The sequence below is a fragment of the Magnolia sinica genome, chromosome 18 (genome assembly GCF_029962835.1).
Source record: "Magnolia sinica isolate HGM2019 chromosome 18, MsV1, whole genome shotgun sequence".
In the NCBI taxonomy this organism is placed as follows: Eukaryota; Viridiplantae; Streptophyta; class Magnoliopsida; order Magnoliales; family Magnoliaceae; genus Magnolia; species Magnolia sinica.
Genome location: NC_080590.1, coordinates 64778395 through 64806313, shown reverse-complemented (window position 1 = coordinate 64806313; position 27919 = coordinate 64778395). Strand labels below are relative to the sequence as shown.

Here is a 27919-nt window from a genome sequence, read left to right as displayed (position 1 = left end):
GAAGGGTTGACACGGTTTCCCTGGTTTCTTGATAGATGTTTAGAAGGTTGAGTTGTGGATTAGATGGCTCCCACAGTTTGGATTGTTTGGATCTTGCATATTAAAAGCCTAGCTGCAATGGCGTTCTCTTGCCAATCGAAGAACATGGAGAAGAGGTTGGCAATTCCTGTTTCTTGTGATGCATTCAGCATGTTGGACACTTGAAGGATGCTGATGGGCTAAATAGCTAGGATTTATGGATGGTTGAGGAGTTTACAATACAAATGTTTTGAAATTGAAGAAGACTGAAAGGAGGAGAAGAAGTCGGATGTGTGAATGGAGAAGACAACTGCATGAGTTTGTTCTCAACAACATGTGTCGATGTAATACCTAGTTTGATGGCTAGTGATGGACGGTCTAGATTTAGTGGATTCGATGGATGGATGGATAGTTAGGATCAGACGATTGTGCTTCCAAAATTGAAAATGGAGGGGAGAAATGTTTCCACAATAGACAGTGTATGTGTATTTCTTTCCCATACACGACATGACAACCGGTAGACATACTTGAGGTCACATGTGTGGATCATTTGGGTCAGGGTATTGTGTACTAGTCTTGAAGTATATCTCTACATGTTCCACCTAATGAATGGGGTTAGATTATCGACTAGACGAATCTAAATAGGTCTTTTCGCATGGATGATTGTAGGATGTTGATATTGAAATGGATGGTCGATCAATTTTGAAATTGGAAGAAGAGTGGTCCATGGGGTTTATTGATGCATCAGGAAGTTGGTGTACGATCAGTTTTAAGGGTCGATTATCATATTGTGATCTAAAGGGTTGTGGATGTACAATGGAGTGTATGAATGTATGTATGAATGTCTTTTTTTAGTTCTAGAAAATCATAGAACTGGAGGATTCTTTCTTGGAAAGCCTGGGGACTCCAGAAATAGGTCCAAACATGGCCTGATGAGAAAGGTGATCCAGTAGATTTATTAGGGGTCATGCAAGGATTATGTCGATGATCTTTGTCCAATATCTTGGTGGGCCATCTAGCGGATATGATAAGAATTCTAATGGATAGTTGGATATTACGGCTTAAGTGAAGAGATTGAGAATGGGTGGTTCAATTAAGTCAAGTAACCATTGGTTGAATTTTTATTATGATCGGATGTGTAAAGGGATTTTTGAAAGCGGTATAAGAGTAAGGATGTATACACTATGAATATCCTTAGATGATTGATAAGTCTATCATAGTCATTAAAAATTAGATTTTTTTGGTGAAAAATGATCATGCAAAGGTCAGAAATAGGATGAATAGTTTAAAATCATAGATGGACAAATGTAAGTGCGGTTTAAATGATCTTATGGTAAATTTGATTGAATGGTCTGGTGATGACGTGGATGGTTAGATTGCAAGATCTAAGGTTAATTTGGTATCGTTATGGTTGATTTGATGAATGATTGTGTATACGAGCAGATATGTAATAAATGAATGAATGGCCTAGAATTAGTGATGAAGTTGGAAGATTTATGCACGTCGGTTAAGGGTAAGGATTAAGGGATTAGTTTATATTCTTGGTTGAGTCATTTTAGACCGTTTAAGTATGTTATCACCTAGTTCAAATATGAAGTATGAGGTTAATGAATATTAGTGATGCAAGTTTATGGTGAGAATCATAGGTTAAATGATATTCTTGGTTGAGTCATTTTGGACAGTTTTAAGTATGTTATTGCCTAGCTTGAGACGTGGATTTGAAGAATGGGGTTAATGAACATTAGTGATGCAAGTTTACTATGAGAATCATGGGTCAAATGAAAACAAATTGATCTCTAAATTTACAGGTTTGTTTTGGGGTGGTATAGCTCAAGATTGTATGGTTTGGAATGGGCTATTTGGGTGTACAAGTAGGTATCTTACTTGGGCAAATTTTTATATAAATACAAGGTCTTAATTGGGTAGTTTTGATACAGAGTCATAGGTCATGATCAGGTAGGTTTAGTGTGTCCTCAACGGTTATATGTAGGCTAGCTTATGAATGAGGAAGTGACTTTATGTGTTGAGTGGTAAAAAAGTGATCCTATACATACATAATCTTTGAAGTACCCGACTCTTTGAGTTTTAGTCATCGCCCGTATAAATCATCACTTGTACAAGCCTTCATACCACGAATAGCCAAGCATAAGAAGGTAGAAATCAATGGGTTGGAATTGTCACAACCTTAAATTCGGGATTGGAGCCCTCTCGACCCAGTTGTATAGTTAAAAGGGTGGCTTAGGGGAAAAAAGTAAATAACCATATTCATTCCATTACACAATTCGCGACGTGAATAAAAAAATTATCGAATAAATTTAATGAATAGAAATTCATAATCCACCAAATGTTTTCTGATTCATCTGATTATTCAACTCTAAATAAAGCAATTAATTATTTTGAAAAAGAAATAAGTGAATTGTTTCTAAACAACCAATTATTCAAATAGATGAAATTATTCATTTATTCATCGTTCTCCTCTAACTTCCAACATTCATATGCCTCCATGATAACTTTGGCACATTTCGCTTTCCTTGAGTAATATGTTATGAATGTCATCTGGTAATTTATGTAGGCGGCATACATACTCTTTATGAACGCTAAAGAATAGGTACCCACACGTCCCTATCGGATCGTTGGTTGCACGTGCGGAGGATGGTTATATGATGGCATAATAAATATAGGACTAGACACACTCGGATTTCTAATGTGACAGGATCCAGTATTCCGGCAAGTAATAGATCATATATCCAAAAAGTGTTTAGAATGCAATACATGAGAACTAGGCTACCATGAGTCATTTGATGAGACAGGATCTAGAATTCCAGCAAGTCACGAAGCTTAGACTCAATGGAAAGCTAGCAAAGAGGGGTTGAGGAGGAAAGTATTGATGTCATGAATGCCACTCACATCACATGCACCCCACTTGTTTCCTTTGGCACGGTGCAATACCTTTCTCAAGGTTAATAGAATGACTCGTCTGGGTTTTTCGAGCACTTTGAGAGTTGCCACTTGTAACACCCCAACCTTCAAATACTCGGGTATTGAAAGTCCTTAGGTGACACCAGGAATATTTCAATTAAAATAGGCAACCACACGTGCTTGCACACACGTATGCTCAAAGACTTTAGGAGTCGTAAACTAAAACTTAAAGCTAGAATCTCATAACCTAATTAAACACTTTTGACTTTAGAGGGCATGTACGATAAGCGAAAGCAAACTCTGTATCGCCATGAGTCATCCGTCACTCTTGACAAAAAGTCAAAAGACGCAACATCTTTTCACATTCTCTGAATGCAAAGAGACGCGGGGAGCATTGTCAGACCAAATTAATGATCAAGAAGTTGCCATGTGTCAGCAATCTTGTATGAAAATAGGAGAAAAATATATTCGTTGTAAGAAAAGACCATAGATGCTTATCTATTGTGGACACATATCTTACTAAAAGGTCAACTGCTTAGAGTCATACGCACAACCAAAACTCGAAAGACGGTTGTCTCTCGCATGACACATGACCAACAAATATAAGGCATGTTCGACCTTTAACGTGTAGTAGAGGAAGCTTTACTATGCCATCGTTGCAGGACTCTTCAAAGTTAACAATTGCACGGCATGACCATTTTAAGACTTTAATGTAGGAGAAAATTCCTCTGGAGAACATTCAAGATATTTCTATAAGCAATGAGAAAAACGTAACAAAGAATGAGGAGCCATTTGAAAAAAGAAACATATTGCTCATAGCGACATAATATAGCAAGGACTCCGAAATCAAGTAGAATACATCAACTACATAATTGGAAGACTCTTACACAAGTTGCGAGATCTTAAGCATGACCACTTCCTCTCCAAAACTATAAAAGCAATACTCGAAAATGAGCTTAGGGCCCCACGCTAACACAATCATAAACAAACTTTTAGATCTACACTACTTATCTCTTTTGTCCTTCGTGGATATTTATTAGTTTCTTAGCTTAGTGTCATTAACTCCCGTCCAGTGGCATGCTGTAGCGAGTTTGGAATCTTTGGTTTTCTAGCTTAGTTTTCTTACTATCTAGCGCACCACTGTACTATGCCAATAAGTTAGTATAAATATCCATGACCTCATCATCTAACTAATTGATTACTGAGTTTTTACATGGTAATTCTTTGGTCACATCACGTTGACCTTGCATCGTGATTGTCTCGTGATTGTCTGGTATTTCCATGATCGTCTCACGACCATTTAGGTCTATAACATTGTGAAAATCGTGATTATTTTGCTAGCACATACGGCTGTAGGTAATCTCTTCTGCCTATTTATTTATTTATTTATTTATTTTTATCAATTGTACTTCATTAATATTCTGGTTAATAAAATCGGTAATTAAATAGTTATTTTTATTTTGTTTGTCTTTCATTGCTTTTATTGAAAAACATAATTTAAGTTATTACCATTGAAAGAAAAGTTTTGACATCAAATCAAAATGAAGTCATTCAGAAAGATTAACCATCTCTTTCTTAAATTGTCTGACGATGGTTAAATATTTAAGCCAATCTTTACAAACTAATCCAGCCAATTCGGCGGCTAGGGTCACAAGCGCTCAGTTTGATATGAGTCAAACAAGACTCTAACATACCTGACATCTAATTTATTTACATACATTTAATTGAATATATGCCATTTATTGTACATGTAGCCCATATATTGGGATTCAACAACAAAACTCTTAAAAAGAAATAGGATAATTTATTTCAATTAAAAATTTAACGAGTCTTAGGCTATTAAAAGTTTAGAACTACTTTATTTTTGAATATTTGTATCATGTCCAAAATCTTTAGATTATACCACCGAATAATTATAAGAATCTAAAGACACAATTCAGGAGACTCGGATTGGCAGTGATTGCTATATTCGTCTTGGCACCATGATGTTTGTGTTTTATCTTTACATTTTGCGAGCACGTATTAGGGCATGAAAAAAAATAAAGCAGGTCCAGATGTCAGGTGGACCACACCATAGGAAACAGTGGTGATTGATCCACCTAAGATTTGTAGCCGCTTCATTTACAGGGCCATGCCCCAAAATAAGCTAGCAGAATGGACTGCCCGCATGGATATGCAATGCATAGAGGTGGGCCCCACGGTCAGGTCCCACGAACGTCGTTGGTTCCGGGTCGCAGCTAGTCCGTGTTCGAATTTTGGCCCAGCCTGTGGTCCACGTCAGATGATCTGATGGCCTAAATTTGGTAAACACGACACGGTGGCTCCACAATACAAATCAACGGTGGCCGTCCCCTCTCAAATTATTCTGTCGCTTAGCTCACTTGAATTTTGGGCCCTAATGGTAAAAATGAGATGATGTATCTGATGAACGGGTTGGATGTCATGTACAGATCAGGTGGGCCGCACATCAGTAAGGTACCCGTGGGCGCCGATTGGGTATTACCACACCAGCACCCAGATAGAGACGGACGGTCCTGTCGTGGGGCCATCATAATGTACATGTTTTATGTTTTATCCACGCCGTCCATCCATTTTGATAGATCATTTTAGAATACAAAAACAAAAAGGTGGGGGATTGAAGACTCATGTGGACCACACCACAGGAAGCAGTTGGGATTCAAAGCTTACCGTTGAAAACTTCTCGAGGGCACAGTGCCTTTGACAGAACCGTCCGTCTCTAGCTAGGTACTGGTGGGGGTAGGACCCGAACCGTGCCCGGTATGCGTAGAACTGACGCGCGCCCACTCCTAAAACCCTCAGTCCCTCCAACGCTCAAAACCCTTCCCTCCTTTCCTCTCTCTCCCTCTCTCATCCCCTCTAAAACCCGCCAAAAGATAGAGAAATCCTTCCATTTCGAAACCCTAGGAAGATTAAATCTTCTTCTCCTCTCTCCCAACCCCTTTAACCTTACCCTCTCCTCAATCCCCAAAAACCCTATTCTCTTCCAACCTAAAATCCCTTATCTTAATCAGAGCAGCTGGAGAAGCTCATCCCAAAATGTCGATGTCGAAGAGCTCCAAGATGCTGCAGTACATCAATTACCGTATGCGTGTGACGATCCAGGACGGTCGCCACCTCGTTGGCAAGTTCATGGCCTTCGATCGCCACATGAATCTCGTCCTGGGTGACTGTGAGGAGTTCCGCCGCCTCCCCCCTGCCAAGGGTTCCAAGAAGGGTGAGGAGCGCGAGGAGCGCCGTACCCTTGGGCTCGTCCTTCTCCGCGGTGAGGAGGTTGTCTCCATGACCGTTGAAGGCCCTCCCCCTCCTGAGGAGTCCCGCGCCAAGGCTGTCGGCGCTGCTGCCATGGCAGGCCCAGGCCTTGGCCGCGCCGCCGGCCGTGGGATCCCAACGGCACCACTCGTCCAGGCCCAGCCTGGGCTTGCTGGCCCCGTCCGTGGTGTTGGTGGACCGGCGCCTGGAATGATGCAGCCACAGATCTCGCGCCCTCCCCAGCTCTCTGCCCCACCAATGACATACCCCCAGGCACCTGTCATCCGCCCACCTGGTCAGATGCCTGGTTACCCTGGGCAGCCACCGCCTCAGATGACTCGGGGCCCTCCTATGCCTATGCAGGGGCAGTTTGGTGCTCGTCCAGGTGGGGCACCACCTTCGCCTTTCCCTGCACCGCCGCCACAGTTTGGGCAGCGGCCAATGATGCCACCACCACAAATGATGCGTGGACCACCGCCGCCTCGTCCTGGGATGGTGGCCCCGCCTCCACCCCGGCCAGGTATGCCACCTCCGCCAGGTGGGGGTGTCCCAGTTTTTGGTCCGCCACGTCCTGGCATGCCACCACCACCAAATCCACAGCAGAATCAGCAAAATCAGCAGCAGTGATGATTCGGTATGTGTTCTGTCATTCTGTTTGTTGCTTTTGACTTGATAGTTGTTTTCTTTCTCTAAAATTTCCTTTCTTGTCCTTTTGTATTCTTTAATTGATTTATTGCTTTTAAGCATACGTTTTTCACTGAATATTCTATGTCATCACGGCACTTGAGTTCTTAGCTTTCATAGAATTGAAAAGTTTCTATATGGTGTTATCTTGTGTGTGTCTATATATATATATATATATATATATATATATATATATATATATATATATAAAATTGACCAAGCATTTGATTATGGAAATGTAACCCGGGGCCATGTATGGAAAACATGGATTCCATGCTAAACAGTGGAAAAGGAAAAAGGGTTTTCCTTTGATATGACGATTTGTGTTGTTTGGATTACAAAGAGAAGGGTGGATTCCACCCGGTAATTATTACACTTTCTCATAATTTGGATTCTTGCACCAAAAAACTAGTTGAGGATTGTGAGAGGAATATGAGATTTCCACTTGCTATTCAAACAAGAACTTAATTAGAATCCATGTTTTAATAATACTCGTGGAAATCATTATCATGATCTAAGCCTTATCCCAATTAATTGGGGTCAGCTACATGAACCTATTCTGCCATTCTACTCTACCAAGGGCCATAACTTTAGTTAGACCGTAGATCATCAAGTCTCTTCCTACTACCTCCACCCACATTCTCTTGGGCCTTCCCTTTGCCCTTGTGGAGCCTTCAACTTGTACCAACTCACTCTTAACCAATGTAGTTCTTGGTCTTTGTTGCAGATGACTATACCATTTTTCTACTATTCCTCATTTTATTACATGTTGGTGCTAGTCCCAAGTTCCCTCTAATTAGAGCTGGGTGGATGGAGTGGAGATGTGCCTCTGGAGTTTTATGTGACCGCTGCATACCAATGAAACGGAAGGGATACTTTATATATAGCAATAAGAAAAGCCTTGCTTTATATGATAGAATGTTGGGCAGTCAAAGATCACGTGTTTAGAGGATGAACATACTGGAAAATGAGGATATCGAGATGGATGTGTGGCAGGACAGGGATAGAAAGAGAATGGGTGCTTCCAGGAGAACTTCGTAGTAGTAAGATGAGGTAAGTAGACTTGGATGGTTTGGCCATGTGCAACAAAGACCATGAACTGCACTAATTAAAAGTGAGTTGGTTTAAGTTGAAGGCTTTATAAAAGAAAGGAAATGCCTAAAAGGACGTGATGGAGGCAAGAAGAAAAGACTCGAGGACCTATAGTTTATATGATGGCATGGTCCATTAGTGGCTAGCGTAACAAGATTCATGTAGTTGACCAGTTGGGATTGTGTTGCTCTATCTGCCACTAGCAACTTTAATCGATTAAGAGGGGCCTACTTAGGCATAGTTAAGCAAACTTATTCATGTGAAGAGGATCATAAGCTCTGGACATAACTGAGTTGCAAGGCAAATTCATAACGTAACCATCTTATCTCAATTACTACTTTCTTCATCATAGTGTGGTTATTGAGGAGTTTCCCCATGAATCTTGTGAATAGAAGTTGCAGCTTCATTCTGCATATAGTTAATGGTTAATAATATGGAGAAACAAAGGCTTCTTTGGATGCACTAATGAATTGAAATGCTGTAACCAATTCAAGAAGTGGATTTGCTACTGGTTTCTTTTGCTTACCTTGGTTACCGATAGTTGCTCTTTTGATGCAGGACATGGAAATTAAACATGATATGCAAAAAAAATTTAGGCTTAAGATCATACTAAATTAGAAACAATCACACAAAATTCCACATCCCACATAAAGTCAAGCACTCAATCAAGGAGAATCTATGTGGGTCCAGGCCTACACATTTTAGGGCTGGATCAATAAAAATTATAGACCAAACAATACTCAAAGGAGAGTAAATTCATCCACACATGCACAAAAATATTTCCCCAATCCAAGGGATTCACGGATTTCAATTCGGGGAACCCTAGAGTTTAAAAAGGGCATGGAAATAGGGATTTAGGACAATTTAGGGTTAGGGTTGGGGAAATCAGGTGAGAGAGGAGCGAAAGAGAGGTAAGAGAGAACCTGGAACCAATTCCGCATGTGTGGACAGCTAACCCGCCTGACGTACGTGCGCTGGTGTTGGCCCGCACGTGCGTGGGGCCCAAAAATCAGAAAAAGGTCAGCTTGGCCCTGGTCGGCCAGGGGTGGGCCACCTTCCCTCCAAGTTTCAGGCCAAACGGATGATTGGTTTGATCACGATGCTACGCCGAAGTTTCAGCCCTCCTGCAGGGCTAGATTCCAAAATTCTGTTGTAGGGGGAGAATCGCTGCGAAAGGATGATGGATTTGATGATTGGTTGGTCGTAGGAGATGTTGGATATTGATGGTAGGAGATGGGGGCGAATCGGGATAGGTGTGGCTTCACACTACGGTAGTTAGCCCTTCGAAGAAGGGAGAGTTTCGCACCCAATTGGATTTCCACAACTCAGAGAATTAGGCCCTGTTTGTTAAATCTGAAGTCTAAAGACCGAATTTGAAATCTGAAGCCTGAATCTGAAATCTTAAGCCTGAATCTGAAATCTTAAGTCAAAAAAATTGTTTGATAATTATGGCTGAAGTCTGAAAATTAAGTACTGAATTTGAAACTACCTATTTGTTAACAAACATCTTAAATGTGAAATATGTTAATTTGACACATTTATCCCTTTCTACAGTTTGGAAATGTTTTACATTATGAAGAAATTATTTTTTATTAAATGAAAATAAAATCATTATATTTAATTCAAATGAACTAAAATACTTAATAGAAAACTAAAATATCATTATTCATAAAGCCCTCAATTCCTCTTAGTGGGAAGATTGTCACTATGTGTTGTGTAGCATTGAGCACTAGTAGCAACAAAACCTTCAAATAAGGCCCACCTTGGTGTATGTAACCCCAAAAAGGGTTTCAATGGTAGATATTCAATTCCCCGCTGCTTTTTGCAGTGTAGTCCGCTTGATAGTTCGATGTCTTATTTCTCGTCTCAAGCCTTAATATGAGCTCGCCAAATGGATGGACGGTTTGGATATAACACATACCTCATGATGGGACCCACAGAACTTGCTGACGTCAATACAACAACTATATAGCTGGTGTGAGGTACACCAGCCAATCCGCATTCGTTTCCACACGTATCTTCACAAGCTATATAGCTGGACGTGGATTGCGTCCTACCCCACCCGGACGGTAATCCGTCTGGGCAGGGCTCTGTGGGGCCCACCGTGATGTTTGTTATCAATGCTGTTCATTACTTTTCTTAGATCATTTTATTTTTTATCTTAAAAATTAGGCAGGTCCACAGCTCTAGTGGACCACACCAAAGGAAGCTGCAGTGTTAATGACACCCACCATTGAAACCAGTGATAATTTTCGATGGTGTGGTCCACTTGGGTTTTACATGTACTTCTTTTTTTGGGCTCATGCTCTAGAATGATCTGAAAAAGTTGGACTGTGGGGATCAAGCACATAAATCATGGTGGGGGCATAAAGAAGTTTCACAGGTTAAAAGTTGATTTTTTATTGCGCAAACAATTTAAAAGAAAAAATTGCCGTAGTAACTTGAAAAGGGGTAATTTTGGAAGCAAAAATTTTTGTTTAATGAAAAATTCATGGAGCGCATTCCGCATTCCCCATACTCCTATCACGGAGAGAATTCAGTGAAAAACCACTTAGTGCTTTCCTTCTTCCGCGTTAACAATGCATTAACAAACACCACTAAACAGGAACATTTTCCCAATTTCGCGTTAAGTGCAAAAATTCAGCGTTAATAAGCAGGCCCTTAAAGAAGCAAGAAAACGCTGAATTTTATTCATAATATTCAATGAAAAAAAAAACCTACGAGGGTTTCTATTTATAATAAAACCCTATACCCCAAAACTCGCGCCATGTGCGCAACCTATTACTTAGAGATGAAATAACCACAAATAACAACTAATCAAAGCAATCCAAACCGTCCATGATATTCCTAATAACAAAAATAACCAAAACTCAAAGTACGAGATCATTTAGAATAGTGGGCCATGATCATGAGAGCCCATGGTGGGATTCACATGATGATTGGGTCTACTCCAAGGGACCAAAACGCAGTCCTCTAGCTAGGAGGTCCTCCCTGGACGTCGTCATTGATCCATATCGATGGTGGGGTCCTCCTTGTGTATGTGCGTAGGGGGCGTTCGTGTGCGCGTGCGCGTGATGTCCCCATCATCTTTAACTAGTTTATACCAAATTTGGCTGATTTGATGAGTTGACTTGATACTTGCCAAAGCCTACTTATTTTGTTGTTGCATCAACAAAAAAACAAGTTAGACTCGTTGAGGGTGATATGACTTTTTTTTTTTTTTGTGACTAATGAAACGTGGCAATCGTGTGATATTGGATTGTTGGTTGAAAAGAGACGTGAATGTTACCTAACATGTACAATATTAATATCGTGCAATAACTGCTAAATATGATATTTAAACTCACAACTTTAGTTAGAGTTCTCTCATTTTATTTCTCACATTCTCATTCCTTTTCAATTTGGACTCACAGCTCCAATGCTGATTGTAATCCCAAATTGGACAATCGAATGAGAAATGGTGAACCTTATACTCAGCGATTGATCAAGGAATAGGGAATGGCAATGGAATCAACTAGTTTTAGGTAGGACATGTCTCCAAGGGGTTGCTTAATAAACACCTTGGATCTTGTAAAGCATCTACATGCACGAGAGGCTCTACTCTTATGATTTATTATTGTAATAATATTATTTATATTTATAAAGCTCAAATTGCATTACATGTGAATTCTAAACACGAACCATATATTTTACAACTATGTTGGTATTCTTTAATCAAATAATTTACATATAATAAAATAATTTAATTGGAAAAAATGACTCACTCAAGTCACTGTATTGACCGCCTGAGTCAAATTTGGCAAGTGGCCTGAGTCGAGTACAGGTCTTGAGGTTACCAACCTTATGGGTTTCCAACCTTATGTGTTTATACAAGTTCATTAGTAGGGGTGTACACGAGTCGAACTGGGCTCAACCCGGCCCGACCCGGTCACCAGCCAAACCCAGCCCGAACCCGGCCCGGCCCGGTCACTGGGCCAACATGTCCAGCTCGAACTCGGCCCGGTCAACAATCGGGCGAGTTCGGGCCAGTTTCGGACCTTACAGCAAGTTCATGGGAAGGGCTTTGGTAGGTAATCCGCGTCCCATTACAAGGCCCTCAATCAACGGTTTAGATAGTTGAACTATAGACTCCACAAAAAATCTAACTAGTCAGGACGTTATAATTCCTTTTTGTATTTGGATGAATCTAGGCTGTTCAAGTTATACGTCTGTGAGGTGGATGAGTCACTGTCACTTCAAAGATGGGCGGTGAACTATCCCAGAAGGGTAAAGGGGAAAGGGATGGGTAGGTTTTTGAATATATATATATATATAGACCACTTGACCGGGTCGGGCCAAGTCGAGTCGGGTTTCGGGCCAAACTGGGACCTATCCGAACTTGGCCCAAACTCAGTTTCGGGCTGAAGAAAATGGCCCGTCCCGACCCGAACTCAGTTTTGGGTCGGGCCGAGTCGAGCGAGTTAACCGGGCTAACCCAGTTTGTGTACAGCCCTATTCATTAGTGATTGATTATTTCATCTCTTGGAAGAAGCAATCTATTGTTTCATCATCAATTTTGAGTACTCCTACAACTTGTTTTGCAATCAAGATCTTTTGTTTAGCTGAAAGGTGCAATTGATGGACAACATGTGATATTCCTATATTGCCCTTTGTTGGTCCCGAGGGATGGAGGAGGCTAGGTTGGCTGAAAGATGGTTATCGATTCAAGGACGCAAGGTGACCTTGCTTTTTCAGGGCGGATCTTATTGGAATTAGGACCCGAAGGAAACTTGGGCATTCATTACATGGACCATATTTGCGATTTTTTTAAATACTAGAACAAATCGGAGTTTGTAAGATGCGAATTTATCTTCTCCCTTATAAAGTTTTTTTCTTTTTTGATAACTAGAGAAATTTTATTACGAAAAAGAAAAGGAAACTACAAATATATCTATAAAAAGAGACAAAACCAGCATAAACCACCACAATAAAGGATCAAGAAGAGCTCCTTAGATCCTGTCCATGATTAGAATCCCAGTTTTGATTTTTTTTTGAAAGATCACGCAAATTATATTAAACGAAGAGAAATAAAACAAAGAAGAGATTAACAGATCTACTGAGAGAGCAGACGAGACTAAACTCCAAGAAAAAGAAGGTCATAGTCCTTCATAAAATGTACATGAACAACCCATTCTAAAATTCATTCTAAAATTCAACGCCTAGCTTTAGAAGAAATAGTGCAAGCAGAATTAGCAATATCCCTGAAGCATCTTCCATTCCTTTCTTCCCAAATTGACCACCAGATTGCGAGGAGAGCCATTCTCCATAAACGAGACCTATGCTTGCCTAATATGACCCGTGCCAAGCTTTGAAAAGGGTGTCCACCGATTCTAGAGAGCACCAGCTAATGTTGAAACGATCGCAGAAATCCCAGTTTTGATTGACTCCCTCAGCTAACCAATCTGCCTCAGAGGTTGTTGAACGGTGCGCATGTACAAATAACATTGAAATGGAAGAGCACAAATTAGAGGCCTTCTCAGTGAGATTGCCCACACTCTTTAAGTACCAAACCATTGTTGTCAAATGCGATCGCAAATGCGCATATGCAATCACATATGCGCATACTATGGATCAAATCGCATATGCCATGATGGCATATGCGATCCCAGCAAGCATGCCATGACATACTTTTATATGCGACCAACATGTGCATACTATGGATCAAATTGCATATGCCATGATGGCATATGCGATCCCAGCAAGCATGCCATGACATACTTTTATATGCGACCAACATGTGATTGCTACTGCATATGCGATCGCATATTTCCCAATAGCCAGAGTGGAAACAAATTTTTTTTTTTTTTTCAATTTTGAGAACTTTTGCTGTAAATAAGCACGCATATCCCCTCCATTTTTACAATTCTTTACTCCAAAGCTCTAAATCTCTAACTCTCTCTCTTACACCTCGTTCCCTCTTACTCTAATCTCTCTACAATTATTTCAAGTATGTTTATTTTTTGTATTTTATAAGTTGTACTTACTTTTTGTAAATTAAATTGTAAGTTATAACTTGTAAGTTGTTTCAAGTTATCCATTTATCAGTAAAATTTCTTTGTTCGAAGTTTTTAATACTTAATTCTCTTTTAATGTAGCTTGTTGATTATTTTGTTAAAATTTATATAATATAATATAAGTAATTAAATATATAACTTAATGAAACACTCAAACTATAATGAAATAAATAAAATAACCCAATCCAATCATTTGTACTAATTAGGCAAGTTTTTCCTATTTTTAAAGATTTTTTTCATTTTTTTTTAATTTTCCTTTTTAAAATTTTTATTATTTAAAAAAATATGCCATGGCATATGCGAACAACGTATGCTGATCGCATGCGATCGCGTATGCGATTTGACAACATTGGACCAAACCGAGATTTATTCCAAACCAATGGCATTTCTCAAATCCTCGTTGATGATGATAATATGGAGGTTGCAGTTGGTAACTTGTCTAATCCCTTAGAGAAGAACAACTTAAGCGTACTTGGAGATGGAAACTCCCAAAAGCCCTGAAAATTCTAGCAAGTTGACTCCATGGTGATTTCTCAATAGACCTCCAACCCCTTCTTCAGGTCCAGATCTACAGAGAGAGCAGCCGTTAAATTTGAGCTAGATCCAACCTGAGTGGTGGGAATGCTAGAGATCTAAGGATTTTGCTATACCCCAGCCACATCTAATGGAATCGCCCCATTTAAATCTCAGCAACTGAGTAGGGATGTGATCATTTTCATATCAAGCCTGCGCCATTCAAAAATCGTCTCGAAGGTGGTCTTAGATTCAACGGCCTCTGTTCTTGTTTTTTTGCTTTGACTATCCTATTGTTTCCAACTAAATGATGTAGAGGGTTTCCTTAATTATCAATTTCCACAAGACGTGCCCAATATGACCCCAAGCATTTGACCACCACTAGGCAAGGGCCGAGGAGAGCATCCACTGAATCTAGGATAACTCATGCGAACTCAACTCTCGAAAAGATGCAAGACTAGATGCATAAGGCAAATGGGATTGAATAAACAAAGTGACGAGGACATTCGACCGCCTTTTAGAGTTTATTAGAGGAGGAGAGCTACCCCGATTTCTTTATGGTTAGGTGATCATTACATAGAACCTAGTCGGGCCCAATTGAGTTCTTAGCCATGTTGAAGATTTCAACATGCATGATCGTGCATCTTTAAAGACCTCACACTGGGAAGATGCATGTGAGCTGCTTAGTTGGGAGTATTGGACCGTTGGATCGATTCGATACATCTATCGGACCGTTGGACCATTTTGATGGTTGGGTCATCTTGATCATGGACTCACATTAGACACTAGTTTTATGTATTTTGTTTAGTTTGTTTGATTATTTTGGTTTCTTTTATGATTTAGTTAATATTAGGGGTGTTTTGGCCATTTTATAATATTAAGCGTATTTTTATTTTTATTTTGTAAAAACACCCCAAATAGAGTATATAAGGCTTGGACGTGTGAAGCCTAGGGCAATTATTGGCTATTGAATGAAATTTTTTTGCTTTGTTTTGAAGCAAAATTCCTCCTGTGATTAGAGTTTGGTGTTAAGTCATGGAGTGATTCCAATTATCTTCTTTTTTTGTTCTTTTTTTCAGGTAATCTTATTTTCGCTTTCTTCTCTTCTCATCTTTTTTTTTCCCCCTTTCTTTTGTTTCCAACCATTCCAACCAAAGACCATCACCACCATCACCCTAGCCCTTTCGAACTTAACCCAAACCATCACTCTAACTATCCGGACCACTCCCAAGCCATCACCCCACCCAACCTGGTCCCTACGACTGTATGGAGCGCCCCCCCCCCCCCCCCCCCCCTTCTTGCTTCTTCGTTTCCCATCTTCAAATCCTAATTCCCTAGATTCGCAAACTCTATTTAAAAAAAATCCTAATTTTCAAAAATCCTAATTACCAAAAACATAATTCTCAAAAACCCAATTCCCAAATCCTAAAACCCAAACCCTAATAAAACCAAGTGATGTCTTTTGAATTAAGATTTATCCTTATGTTAGATGGAAGTTCTACCTTCCATAGGTCCTAATTAATCAATATCCTCTAAGACCTATACTGCAGAATTGTAGATAGTCTTGAACTGGAGCATCCTTTAATGCTTGAACTTTTTAACCTTGTGATAGATTAGCTTTATTTTGTGTTTTGATTTCTCTAATTAATCCGTTGATTAATTTCATTACATCATTCTAGGTTAGACTATCTATCCTGCATCACAAAGTGAGAAACAATTTCTCTATCCTGCATCACGAAGTGGGAAACAATTTCTTCTACTGTGAAGCATAATGAGCCCCTGCTCATTACTGATCTAATGTCAAGATTTGTGCAAGAAAGCAGACCAGCAGAATGTACTAGTCTTTAGTGGAAACCTGCTGGACAAAACTGCATAATACCATTTAGAACATGAATTGGAAGAAGCCTGGGTTGCAAGATGAAACGATTGGGCTGAGAAATTTCTGTCAGATTCAAGGATCTAGAACCTGTCCACTCCAACGAGCTGAATTTTAATACCTCCCAAATGGGCAAACAACTGGGACAATGAAGATATTTCATCTTTAAGATTTTGCCTGAATGTTGGCCCCCCATGCAAGCTTGCCCACAACCTGCTGATAGAACCTCTCTACAGATTCTCCTTTGATAGTTGCAATTTTGTAAAGCGACTGAAATTAGACACTGAGTGGGGCATCGCTATACCACTGATCATCCCAGAAGCAAACTATGTTCCTGATGTGAACCTTGTACCTGATGCGGTTCATGATATCACTAGAAACTGACAATTTAGCTCTCCAAATTGCAGATCCCTTTCTATGTTTTGCTGATAATTTGTACTCTGTTGTAAGAATATGATTTAGAAGTAGAATTTCACCATTACTATTTTACAAGTACGGCAGAGTTAACTTGCCAGATGAGCTTTATACCCAAACCACCAGATTCACTGGTTTACCCACATCTTTACAAGCCAGAGGATGACACTTGTGGCTATCATCCAGACATTCCAGAAAAAACTCTTGTTGAATGGATTCTATCTTAGCCGCAACCTTAGCAGGGCATCTAAATAGCAACAAAAGTTAAAGCGAAATATTCTACAAGGCAGCTTTGAGCCTGCATCATATTGTGTGTGAGTGATCTAGGATTCAATCCTTGGTACTGTTACCTTTAAAAAATCTGCATATTTTTGCATTGGTTATAGAGGAGTTAATGAGGCATATACGAGAAGAGGTTTCATGGTGTATGTTGTTTGCAAATGACATAGTTTTGATTGACAAGATGAGGCAGGGGTAAACATAAAACTAGAACTATGGAGGGATGCTTTAGAATCTAGAGGTTTTTAAAATTAGTAAGACTAAAACAAAGTATATAGAATGCATTTTTAGTGACAGTAAGAGTGGAAATGAGAAATTAGTTAAGACTGCTGACAAACGAGTACCCAAAATGACGATTTTTTATATCTTGGGTCAATAATTCGTGGAGGGGACCTTTCAGAAAAGGGAAAAAAAAATTATGAGAGGGGTCAGATTGGGAATGATGTTACTCATGCAATTTAAGCTGGATGGAAGAAGTGGAGATTTGCCTTTTGAATTTTTTGTGATTGATGTGTTCTAATCAAACTAGAGGGGGAATTTAATAGGATAGATATAAAACCAACCATGCTTTATGGAACAGAATGTTGGGTAGTTAAAGAACATCATGTTCATATGATAAGTAATGCATGGGCATTTTCACACCGGGCTTGATGGGGTGGCCTGTGGGATGCGGGGGGCGCACTTGGGGTGGGTGGCCCGTGTGAGGCGGAACCCATGGATTTAGGGCCCACGAGGAGGGTTCGGCTGATGACCTAACCGATGGATGTGGGGCTTGGTCGAGATAAAGGGATTAATTCGCCATGCTTTATCAATTCGAGCTTTTAGAGCAAGTGATTAATTGTCTTGCATCAATAAGTGTGGCTAATATGAGGACATCGTGTTCATAGGATAAGTGTGGCTGATGTGAGGACATTGAGATGGATGAGTGGCAAACCAAGGAAGGATAGAATTAGAAATGAATGCCTCAAACTTAAATAGTATCACCAATAGGTAATGAGATAGGGTAAGTAGAGTTGTGCAATGGAGACCAAGAACTGTGTCGATTAGTAGTGGGTTGATGTTGAAGGCTCTAATAGGGTAAGGGAAAGGCCTAAAAGGACATGGGAGGAGGTAGTAAAAAAAGACTTGATGACCTATGGTTTAACTGAGGATATGGTCCTTGATAGAGTGGAATGGCGGAAAAGGATTCATGTAGCCGACCACAAGTAGTTGGACAAGGATTAGATGATGATGATGATCATTGTGATCCTTCAAGAAGGTATGCGGCAAGGATTGAGGGCCCTTTGGTTGAAAGAGGGGGACAAAATACCAAATTCTTCCATGCAATGGCTAGCGCTAGAGCAAGATCGAACAAGATTAAGGCTTTAATGGTGGAAGGGGTTAGGTTGGAGGGGAAGATAGGTATGTGCTTCGACAGTGGACTTCTATAGGAAGCTCCTATCGTGCGAAGCTTGGAAAAGGCCGTTGCTAGTTAAATCTGAATTTTGCATCTATGTCATTTGAATCGGCGATGTCATTAGAAGAGGCTTTCACTAAGGGGGAAATTAATTGGGCAGTGTCAAAATTGGGGAGTGGCAAGGCTCTCGGGCCGGATGGATTTCCAATTGCATTCCATAAAAAAATTTTGGGATTTGGTAAAGGACGTGTTAAATTTCATGAACGAATTTTATGAGACAGGATGCATAGCATCGGAACTAGGGGCTACGTTCATAGTGATTATTCCAAAAAAAAGGTTCAGAATGTCTTCAAAATTTCAGACCAATCAACTTATTGGGAGGTCCTTACAAGATATTGGCCAAGCTTCAAGATTCAAAAAGGTGTTGGGCGGTGTGGTGTCATCTCGATTTCTCAATGGGCGTTTATGGAAGGCAGACAGATAGTGGATAGTTTTTTGGTGGCGAATGAATGCATCCATTCATGTAGCAGGACGGGGTTGAAAGGGCTCATTTGTAAGTTAGATATTGAGAAGGCGTATGACCATCTCGATTGGGATGACTTGGATTACATGTTAAAAAGACTAGGTTGTAGGGCTAAATCTTTCTATTTGTGCACAAGTGGGGTTGTGTCAGGTGGTGGGATTCATCTGATGTCTTTTTTCTTTTTTGGCGTCATGGTGCTCCTTCAAAGGTGGTAGCAACACAGCTCTTGCATGATTAGTAGGGAGGAAGAAGGTGCTAACAATAGATAATCTTCACAAAAGAGGTTTTATTCTTTCGAATGCATGCCTGTGTCTTCAAGATGAGGAATTAGTGGATCACCTTTTCATTCACTATAGGATTGCAAAAGAATTGCAGGACACCTTTTTCAAGTTGGTTGGAGTTTCCTGGGTATTGCCTATGGCCGTCGATTCTGTCCTATTGATGTGGCATGGTGGGGGTGTTGGCAAAATTGGGAAAAAAGTATGGTGGTTAAGCTTGTTAGCAGGGATTTGGGTCATATGGCTAGAAAGAAATAACTGATGTTTCGAAAATAGAAAGGGTAAGGTTTTAGAGGTTTTTAGCAGGGCCAAATCTTTTGTAATGGAATGGGCATTAGCTTCAAAGGTGATAAATCAGTTTCTTTTGTATTTTTGTACTGTAAACTCCTTTCTTTTGTATTTTTGTACATTTCCAGCTTCGGCCTGTTTTAGTAATACAATTATCAATGTTAAAAAAATGTTGATCCTTCAAGAAATCTTCAAAAAAAAAAAAAGAAAAAAAAAGTGATCCTTCAAGCCAATGAGAGAGATGCTTTTCCATGTTGTTGACTCACTGACTTCACCTCTCTAGCAGAATGTCCCAGGCTTCAAACGGTGCTCTGGCCACTCCATTGGCAATCCCATAACCCACAACTTGGCCACTCCATTGGCAATCCCATAATCCACAACTTGTGCCAGATCGTCTACTTTATAGGCCTTCAAGTTCAACCCATAGAAAATGCTCTTCAAATAGTTAATTCTCAGGCCATAAACCACCATTGCATGATATCCCTAAGGTTGAGAGTCTCCGAAATAGAGCCATCCCCTAGTAGCAGCTGGCTGAACTTTCAAGTCAACAATGCAATTTGTGCTAGGGGTGGTTAACAAAAAATAATGTGTTAAGTGGGCTTCCATTTCCTGCATTGTAGCTCCAAAATTGTAAGCAGGATATGTGAGGGAAGGTTCTGGACATCTTATTTGTGTGGGTCGCCCTATATGTGTGTGTGTGGGTGGGTTGCCCTATAACGAAAATACTGTCCCAAAAAAACCACACTCGCACACATATACACATGCATATACATGTGCTTGTGTGCGTGTATTGGTGTATCATCATCTAAGCCTTACCTCAATTAATTGGGGTCAGCTACACAAATCATGTTCTGCCATTCTACTCTATAACAGACCGTGTCCTTATACCATAGTCCTCGAGAAATTTCTTAGACCATAAAAGTCACAGCATAAGTTTCATGCAGGCTGCCAACCTGATGCAACCCTCACCGGCAATGAGAGCACATCACTCCAACATGCATTATTTGCGTGTATGCACGCGTGCGTGTAAACGTATATATAGATATAGACATGTACACACACATATAGATATAGGCATTACACACACATACACTCTTGTCTTCATAGTTCCAAAGGATATTCCTCAAAATTTACTGACTCATTTATTGTATGGCTGTTTGGCTTTGCAATTTCAACCGTAAGTGTATAAAATGATTCTCTTATAATTGCGTGGTGACATCACATGCATTTGACTGCAATGATGATTTTGTTATATTGTTTGTTTCACTGCGAAAATGGTGGTTTTATAGTGTGAAAATGTGATGATCACAATTTACTTTACCTACTTCTTTTCAACTGTTACAAGCCACGGTCCTTTTTTAAACAAACACCTGGAAATGGTAATGATGAGTCATTTAATTTACATTTCATAGGAAGTTGGAAAACCAAACAGGCCCTAAAGGGGGCTCTTTTAATGAAAAATTAGATTGACATTTCCTTGAACTAATGGATTTTTATTATTCTCATAGAGAGGCAGATGAATTACGTAATTTTTTAACGAGGAATGCTCCAATGCTACCAGAGCACTATAGGTTATAATGCTCCTAGTTGCATCCCACATTTCTTGTATCTAAAGGGGGATCTACATTGATATTTCCTAGAACTTGCATTTTTATTATTCTCATAGAGTGGTGCATGAATTACGTAAATTTATTTATTTATATTTTTTATTGAGTGCTCCAATGCTCTCAGAGCACTGTGAGTTATAATGCTTCTAGTTGCGTTGGGTAATGGACACTCCAATAGGTGAATCTAAACTGTCAATTAAGTCTAGAACACATTTGAAAGGTTACGACAAATAAGACTGATTGGATGATCAACCCCATCCTAGTTTTGGCCCTTTTTTTGTAGCCATCCCTTCATCAACCCATGGATGGGATGGTGAGGAATGCCTAACAGAAGGGAATCTTTAGAATCATAAGCAATCCATGATGGAAACTGTCAAATAGATGGATCAAATAGTTGGTTAGACCTATTTTTGCACAAATGATTTTGAGCCTCTGTATCAGAGGCAATTGTTCAGATGATTAAGATCATCAGATCGGTGTGATGTTTTCATGGGAGCCCATTGAATTTGTATTGGAACTATGGACACTGTAGATCAATCTACTGGACTGTTTTAAGTGTCCAAATGCAACTAGGAAGACTATAACTTAATAGTGCTGTGAAAGCACTGGAGCATCTCTCTTCTCTAATTCATGTATTTTCTATACTCAGAATGACTATTTTGTAATAGTTTTTGTTCATGGGCAGGGTCCCGGCAGCTTTGTGGAATCTGCGTTCTCTTCTTTTTTCTTTACTGCCCTGGCTTCTTCTGACAATTGAGTGTGCCATTAGGAGAGATGCCCCTTTGGTTTCATTTGGAGATTAGTGGGAAGACCACCCTTTTCGATACCATGCATAGCTATCTACCTTGAAGATCAAGTCTTCTTTATTGTCTCCGGGTCTTTGAATCTCTTGGCCATGGAAATGGAATGCTAATTGACTTTTTTTTTCTTCTTTTTTTACTGTACTTCAGCTATGGATTATGAAACTAGAGGACATGGATATATTGTCTTGGTTAGTGCTCATGCGCTGCTTTCAGACTGCAGTGCTATAGATTTTGCTGCTTTATATCAGACTATAAATATCTACTTAGCTGACTTATGTGTGTTGATGGATAGAGGAATGTTAATTCCATACAGCTTATTGTACCTTTATCACAAAATTGTAACCATGTGGCAGTTCTTGCACTGCACTGCACTGAATGGATTGGTGATGGTCCAAAAATCACGCCGGCTGGACAAATTCTAACCATTTGATTGGAGTAGGGACCCAAAATTTCCATTTCCTTTTTTCTTTTTTGGTTTTTAGTCTTTTGACTTCAAGAGGTTGAAGCTGTCACACCAACCTGATTTGTGCCCGTAGCCAATCCATGTGGGTGCCTATGGGGTCATGTTGCCTGTGGGGTCTCATGCACCTGAGTCCTGTACAATCTGCTTTCACCTTTATGATTAATTGGCTTTTTTGATGGCTTAGTTAAGGACGATCTTTTGTTTTGCATCTGACAACTTGATCTATTTAATCTACTTAATAGCATGTAGCGTTGCCTACTCGAGGCTGTGTTCAATGCCTGTTTAAACTGTTCTGGCCCAGCAGCACTGTGCTTTGATTTGGGATTCAGCAGTTCCCGTCTGTTTCTTTTTGATACTTGGGTATTCCAGTGTCTGGTTTAGTAATATGGAGTGGGAAGAAGTTTCCTCCATAGAGGAGTCCCGTTGTGTGGAAGTAGTAATGGAGAATACGTACTTTTTTTTTTTTTTCCCGTGTGGTCCCATTTGAGCTTGAGCCTCCCAATCATCTACACTGCTGCTGGTGCTTTAGGGACTTTGCATATTCATCTGCCATATCTTTTAGGTTGTATTTCGGATGCTGAATTGAAATGGAAAAAGGACCAAATGTGATTTTTGTTTAGGTTGTCGCTGTAACGTTCCAAGCCCAACTTGAAATTGTCTCCTGTCACCTCTAACTGCTTACACAGATAATGGGACTTGGGTTGAGTGAGCTCGAAGGCTTGACACCAACAACTTAATAAACATGTTGTAGTAATAATAGATATTTATGAAATATAAAAATTGACACATCATCTCAGATGAAGTGCATAGCTGGTGGGTGAGTTGCTAGAGCTCGCTAGCGAGTTTCACTGGGTTGAGTTGTAGATTCGGCCAACCCGATAGTTGAGTCTCCAAGTTTTATAACACTTGCAACGTAGAGGAGCACGTGCAGTGCAGTTTGAGTGCCAAACCATTGAATTAGTATACATGCCAATTACATCACATTGTATTTTGAAATTCTTTGAATTACAGTCCCACAAAGAAAGGAGAATCTCTCTTTTTTCTCACAAATTTTGCTAGACGAGAAAGTTGACTTTTAAATGAAAAGGTTCTACTCCCTCAATTATTGAGTTAAAAAAAGGCAAGTGCAACAAATAGTTTGCTTTGGCATCCTCCATTTCCCAAGTGCAAATATCTTCTCGCTGCAAATTGAATGCTTCCTCTGGCACCTTTAATGCCTCTAATGACATGTAAACCATGCAAATTGGACCAAGTTCATATCCAAATTTCTTGGCTAACTCTAGATGGTCAAAAGAAGTTTGAAGCAACATTCTAGAAAGTAGCAGTGTTGCCTCTGTCATAGAGTCACAACCACATGTATGACTGTGTCAAGAACACGAACTGTTCAAATATGGGACCATCTCAGCATGTGCGCTCCAGTGGGTGGCTGACAAACACTGGATACCAAGTTGCAACAGAGGCAAAAATGGCCTATTCCAGTCTAAAATGATCAATGTGTGCCAACCCCATCAGTTGATAGAAATGATAGCTTGTGCTGAATGCATCTGATCCACTCTCAGGAGAATAAAATGACACGTGTTTACAAGCATTCCAGGTGAATGGCCATTGGAGATGGCAATTACATAACAGTTTACTACTGCTAAAAGCGCATTGTCACCTCGACATGTTGCAGCCTGGCATCCATTGGACATACCTGCGGTGCATCAGATAGGCCACCACCTTGTGACCTGGCTCAGAAATCAGGTACATTTGTGAAAACTGTAGATGGGGGTGTTCAAACAACGGACTTGAGAACAAGCCACATTCAGTGAGAACATTGGACTGTTGCTTTGGAGGCCTCTAGTTGACAAAGGATCATTATTGAAACCATTTGGCATCCACGGTAGGGACAGTTAGATGGACAGCCCCAATTTTTAGGTCTCTCTGTGCCATGTGTATTTGTAGATAGATGACTGCCACATGGTGCTACTGGCTCTGCCATATCATCTCCGCTGTACCAAGGTTTCATGGAAAAACATAATTTGGGATGTGTCTGGCAGATCAGCTAAGACTCCCCACTAGCCATTTTAAACTGAATTTTTAGTTTTTATTGATAAGGCCAGTATAGACATTGTATCTTTCCATAAATGGTTGACAAGTCTTCATTAGGCTCTTTACTGATCTTACTATTTGATATTATCTAAAGCCCCAGAAACATTTTTACCCAAAAAAAGAAAGTGCCAATGTACATGCAAAACCTCAAATCAATGCGTCCACCTCCAAAACGCATACACAAGAATGATAGTCATTATCATACCTGCATAAGCAATCCACTTGTCGACACGGTGCTGCCTCTCAATAATCTTCAACACAGAGTTGGAGAGTCCCACCGTGTTGAGGATGTCCAGTGCTTTCCGTTGCGCTCTCTGCACCAGAAACGCATGAGAAATAGGGTGAGAAATGAAAACTGGATGGTTCTACATATCTATAATCTATCTTGTGAACATTCAGTATATGTGCTGCTAGTGACAGGAGCCAACACCTCAGGGTGCAGACCTGCTTGGGAGGGCACCCCCTCTGATGGTGATTGACTGATTCATAGCTAACACAACGCAGTTTAGGGATGCGGATTGCCTGTGACTGGGGGATGCATGACTGCAGGAATCTCCTGCAGACTTGACGTGGCACAATGAAAAAATACCATGTGCACCTGTCAGATATGGCCCCACATTGAAAAGGGCAAAAAGTCATTTCACCAAAGGGAATCTTTGCTTTTCACCCTGGGCCCACATCTGATAGACGCACATGGCACTTCTTAATTGGGGCCAAGTCAGGGCTGCAGCTATCTACATCCACAGCTTAGTGTATGCTATAGTTTAAATAATCACACAAAAAAATGTTCATGCTAAAAGCTATCACTGCAAAATTACATGGGCATGTCGCAAGGTAAAGAAGGCAACAATGGCAGAGATGAATATGGTCATTGCTGCAGTGTCATATATACAGACAGAAGAGCCTATGGCCATGAATATAATTGCACATGGTCTCTATGAAAATGCAATTCTGGAAGTAAATATAGGAACAATTAAGTGAAAGGCATTATGAGCTGGTCACATTGAGAAATAAAAAGAGGTTATTTGTGTTTGGTATATTTCAGTCATCTGGCCTCATCTAGACAATGTATATAATAGGCATCTCTTTAAAATTAGTAAATAAAGACTAGTCCCACTGCTTTAATGAGATTGCATTCATAAAACTGTTCCTGAAAAAACGAATTTAAAACGATCAGTCTTCCTAATATTTTGATACAGATATTATCAGACCAGTCTCAAAATAGAGATTGAGGCTAGGAACGGTTGCTCTATTCTGAGAGGCTAGCTATTATCTGGACTCTTAATCTAGTGGCCCCTACCATGGAAGAAAGACAGCCAAAACAGGAACAAAACGAACAACAAGGAAAAGAAAAAGGAAAACAAGAAAAGAACACCACGACAAAATAGTTCCCAAAACTCTGAACCCAACCCAAAGGGACACTCAAGAAGCCCACTCCTTGATCCACCGGTACACTTTACAAAGAACCCCACCATGAGGAGAGGATTTATCCTCGAAAAATTCGGCCGATATTATCGTTATCGCAGGCTAGCGATATGAAATCCCTAAAAAGCCCTTCAGAAATAATAATGTAAAAAAAAATCACGGAATCATGTCTATCATGCGATATATCACAAAATATCATGCAATATCGACGATATAACGCAATATCGTGCAGTACTATAGCCACCTACTACGAATCCCTATAACCAATTAGTTGATGATACTGATAAAATAGGCGCACATCGAAATCAGGCTACATGTCATCCAGAATTTTTTATTTTTTTTAAAAATCTCTTTTCATCCAGAAATTAATACACACACACACACACACACGTATAGGGATTAGGGAAATGGTACTATGAGGTTGAGCTGTGTGGGCCCCACCATGATGTGTGTCAAACATCTATCCCATCATTCACATGCACCATTCCATGGTGGGCCACGGGCTTAAAAATCAAGTCAATCTATCACTTGGGTGGGCCACACCACATACAGAAATTGAGAGGGGTTGCCCTCTCATTAAAACATTCACAATCATTTATTGGCCCCACCGAGATGTGGTTTACAAATCCAAACCATCCATTGTGTGTCCCACTTGGATGAGAGGTTAGAACAAGTTTAAGTCGCATCCAAAACTTAGGTGGGCCCCACCAAGTACTTTTATATGTTTTAGGCATGTCTTCCCATGGTTTTAGATGGTATGGCCCACCTGAGTTCTATATACAGCTGATTTTTGGGATATCCCATAACCTAAAGGGGACCCATCAAATGCACGGTATTGATGTTCGACACACATGGTCGACCTCATAGTACCATTTCCCCTATATATATATATATATATATATATATATGAGAGAGAAATTTGCTTACCTTTGTGGTATTTCAAAGATAATTATTTTGGAAGGAAACTGCATTTCCACCAAGGATTATGGGATTTGAATTGGGATTTGCCAAAAAAAAAAAAAGATTTAAGAGAGATTTTTGTGAATTTGGGTTGGAATTTCTAGCGACAATTTGGGTAGGGTTGCGGACGTGCAGCCGTCTATAACAGAGAAGGAGAGTCATTTGGCTCTCTCTCTCTCTCTCTCTCTCTCTCTCTCTCTCTCTCTCTCTCTTTGTTTTAACTTAGGGAGTGGATTAGTCGTTACGCAGGTAACAACGTAGTGGGTGTTAACCTTATCGTGTGGGGCCCATCTTGATGAATGTGTTTCATATGCACACCATCCATCCATTTTTTCATATCACTTAAGGACGTTATGCCAAAACTTAAGCAGATCCAAATCTCGGTCGGACCACACCACTAGAAAAAGTGGTGAATGACCGTTACAAGCATTTTGTAGGCCACAAAAGTTTTGGGTTATCCTAATCTTTGTATGTTCCCTTCATCTAGTTCTAATAGACCTTATCAACGGGTTTTATGACAAATAAACATTACGGATTTGCTTACATTGGGCCTTGGGATGTTTCACTGTTTCATGTGGTGTGGTCCACCTGAGATTTGGATGTGCTTAATGTTTGGGACAACGTCCTAAAATGGGCTGGAAAAACGAATGGACAGAGTGGATATACAACAAGGTGGGCCCTACAGTAAGGGTAATGCCCACTAAGTTGTTACCCGCGTAACACCTAATTTGCACCCCTTAAGTCACGGTAGAGTGGCTTTGGTGCGATTCGGCTGCACCCAAGAACGTGCGACCTTATGGTGGGGCCCACCTTGATGTATGTATTGTATATCCATTTCGTTCATCCATTTGGAGAGATTATTTTAGGTCATGAGACAAAGAATGAGGCAAATCCAAAGCTCAAGTGGACCCCACCACTCAAAATAGTTGGGATTGAACGCCTATCATTCAAAACCTCGTGGGGGCCA

General features: G+C 40.2%; 2 protein-coding genes across 3 annotated transcripts in view; one reads left to right on the top strand and one right to left on the bottom strand.

Moving 5' to 3' along the window:
* Positions 1–5698: 5698 nt before the first annotated feature.
* Positions 5699–22284, top strand: LOC131232843 (uncharacterized). Of its 2 annotated transcripts, none has more exons than XM_058229334.1 (2): positions 5699–6841; positions 21980–22284. In XM_058229334.1, the coding sequence occupies exon 1, from the start codon at positions 5995–5997 to the stop codon at positions 6832–6834; it is 840 nt and encodes a 279-aa protein (XP_058085317.1). In that variant the 5' UTR covers positions 5699–5994; the 3' UTR covers positions 6835–6841; positions 21980–22284. The 2 variants fall into 2 exon arrangements, with proteins under 2 accessions (XP_058085317.1, XP_058085316.1); XM_058229333.1 differs by having other exon boundaries at positions 5701–6841; positions 21896–22284.
* Positions 22285–24540: 2256 nt separating this feature from the next.
* The window catches only part of LOC131232422 (membrin-11-like), a 47183-nt gene continuing 43804 nt past the window's right edge, over positions 24541–27919 (bottom strand). The window contains exon 6 of the mRNA XM_058228642.1: positions 24541–24881. Within this exon, the coding sequence (XP_058084625.1) occupies positions 24720–24881 (162 nt within the window). The 3' untranslated portion in view covers positions 24541–24719. The remainder of the gene's footprint in view (positions 24882–27919) is intronic.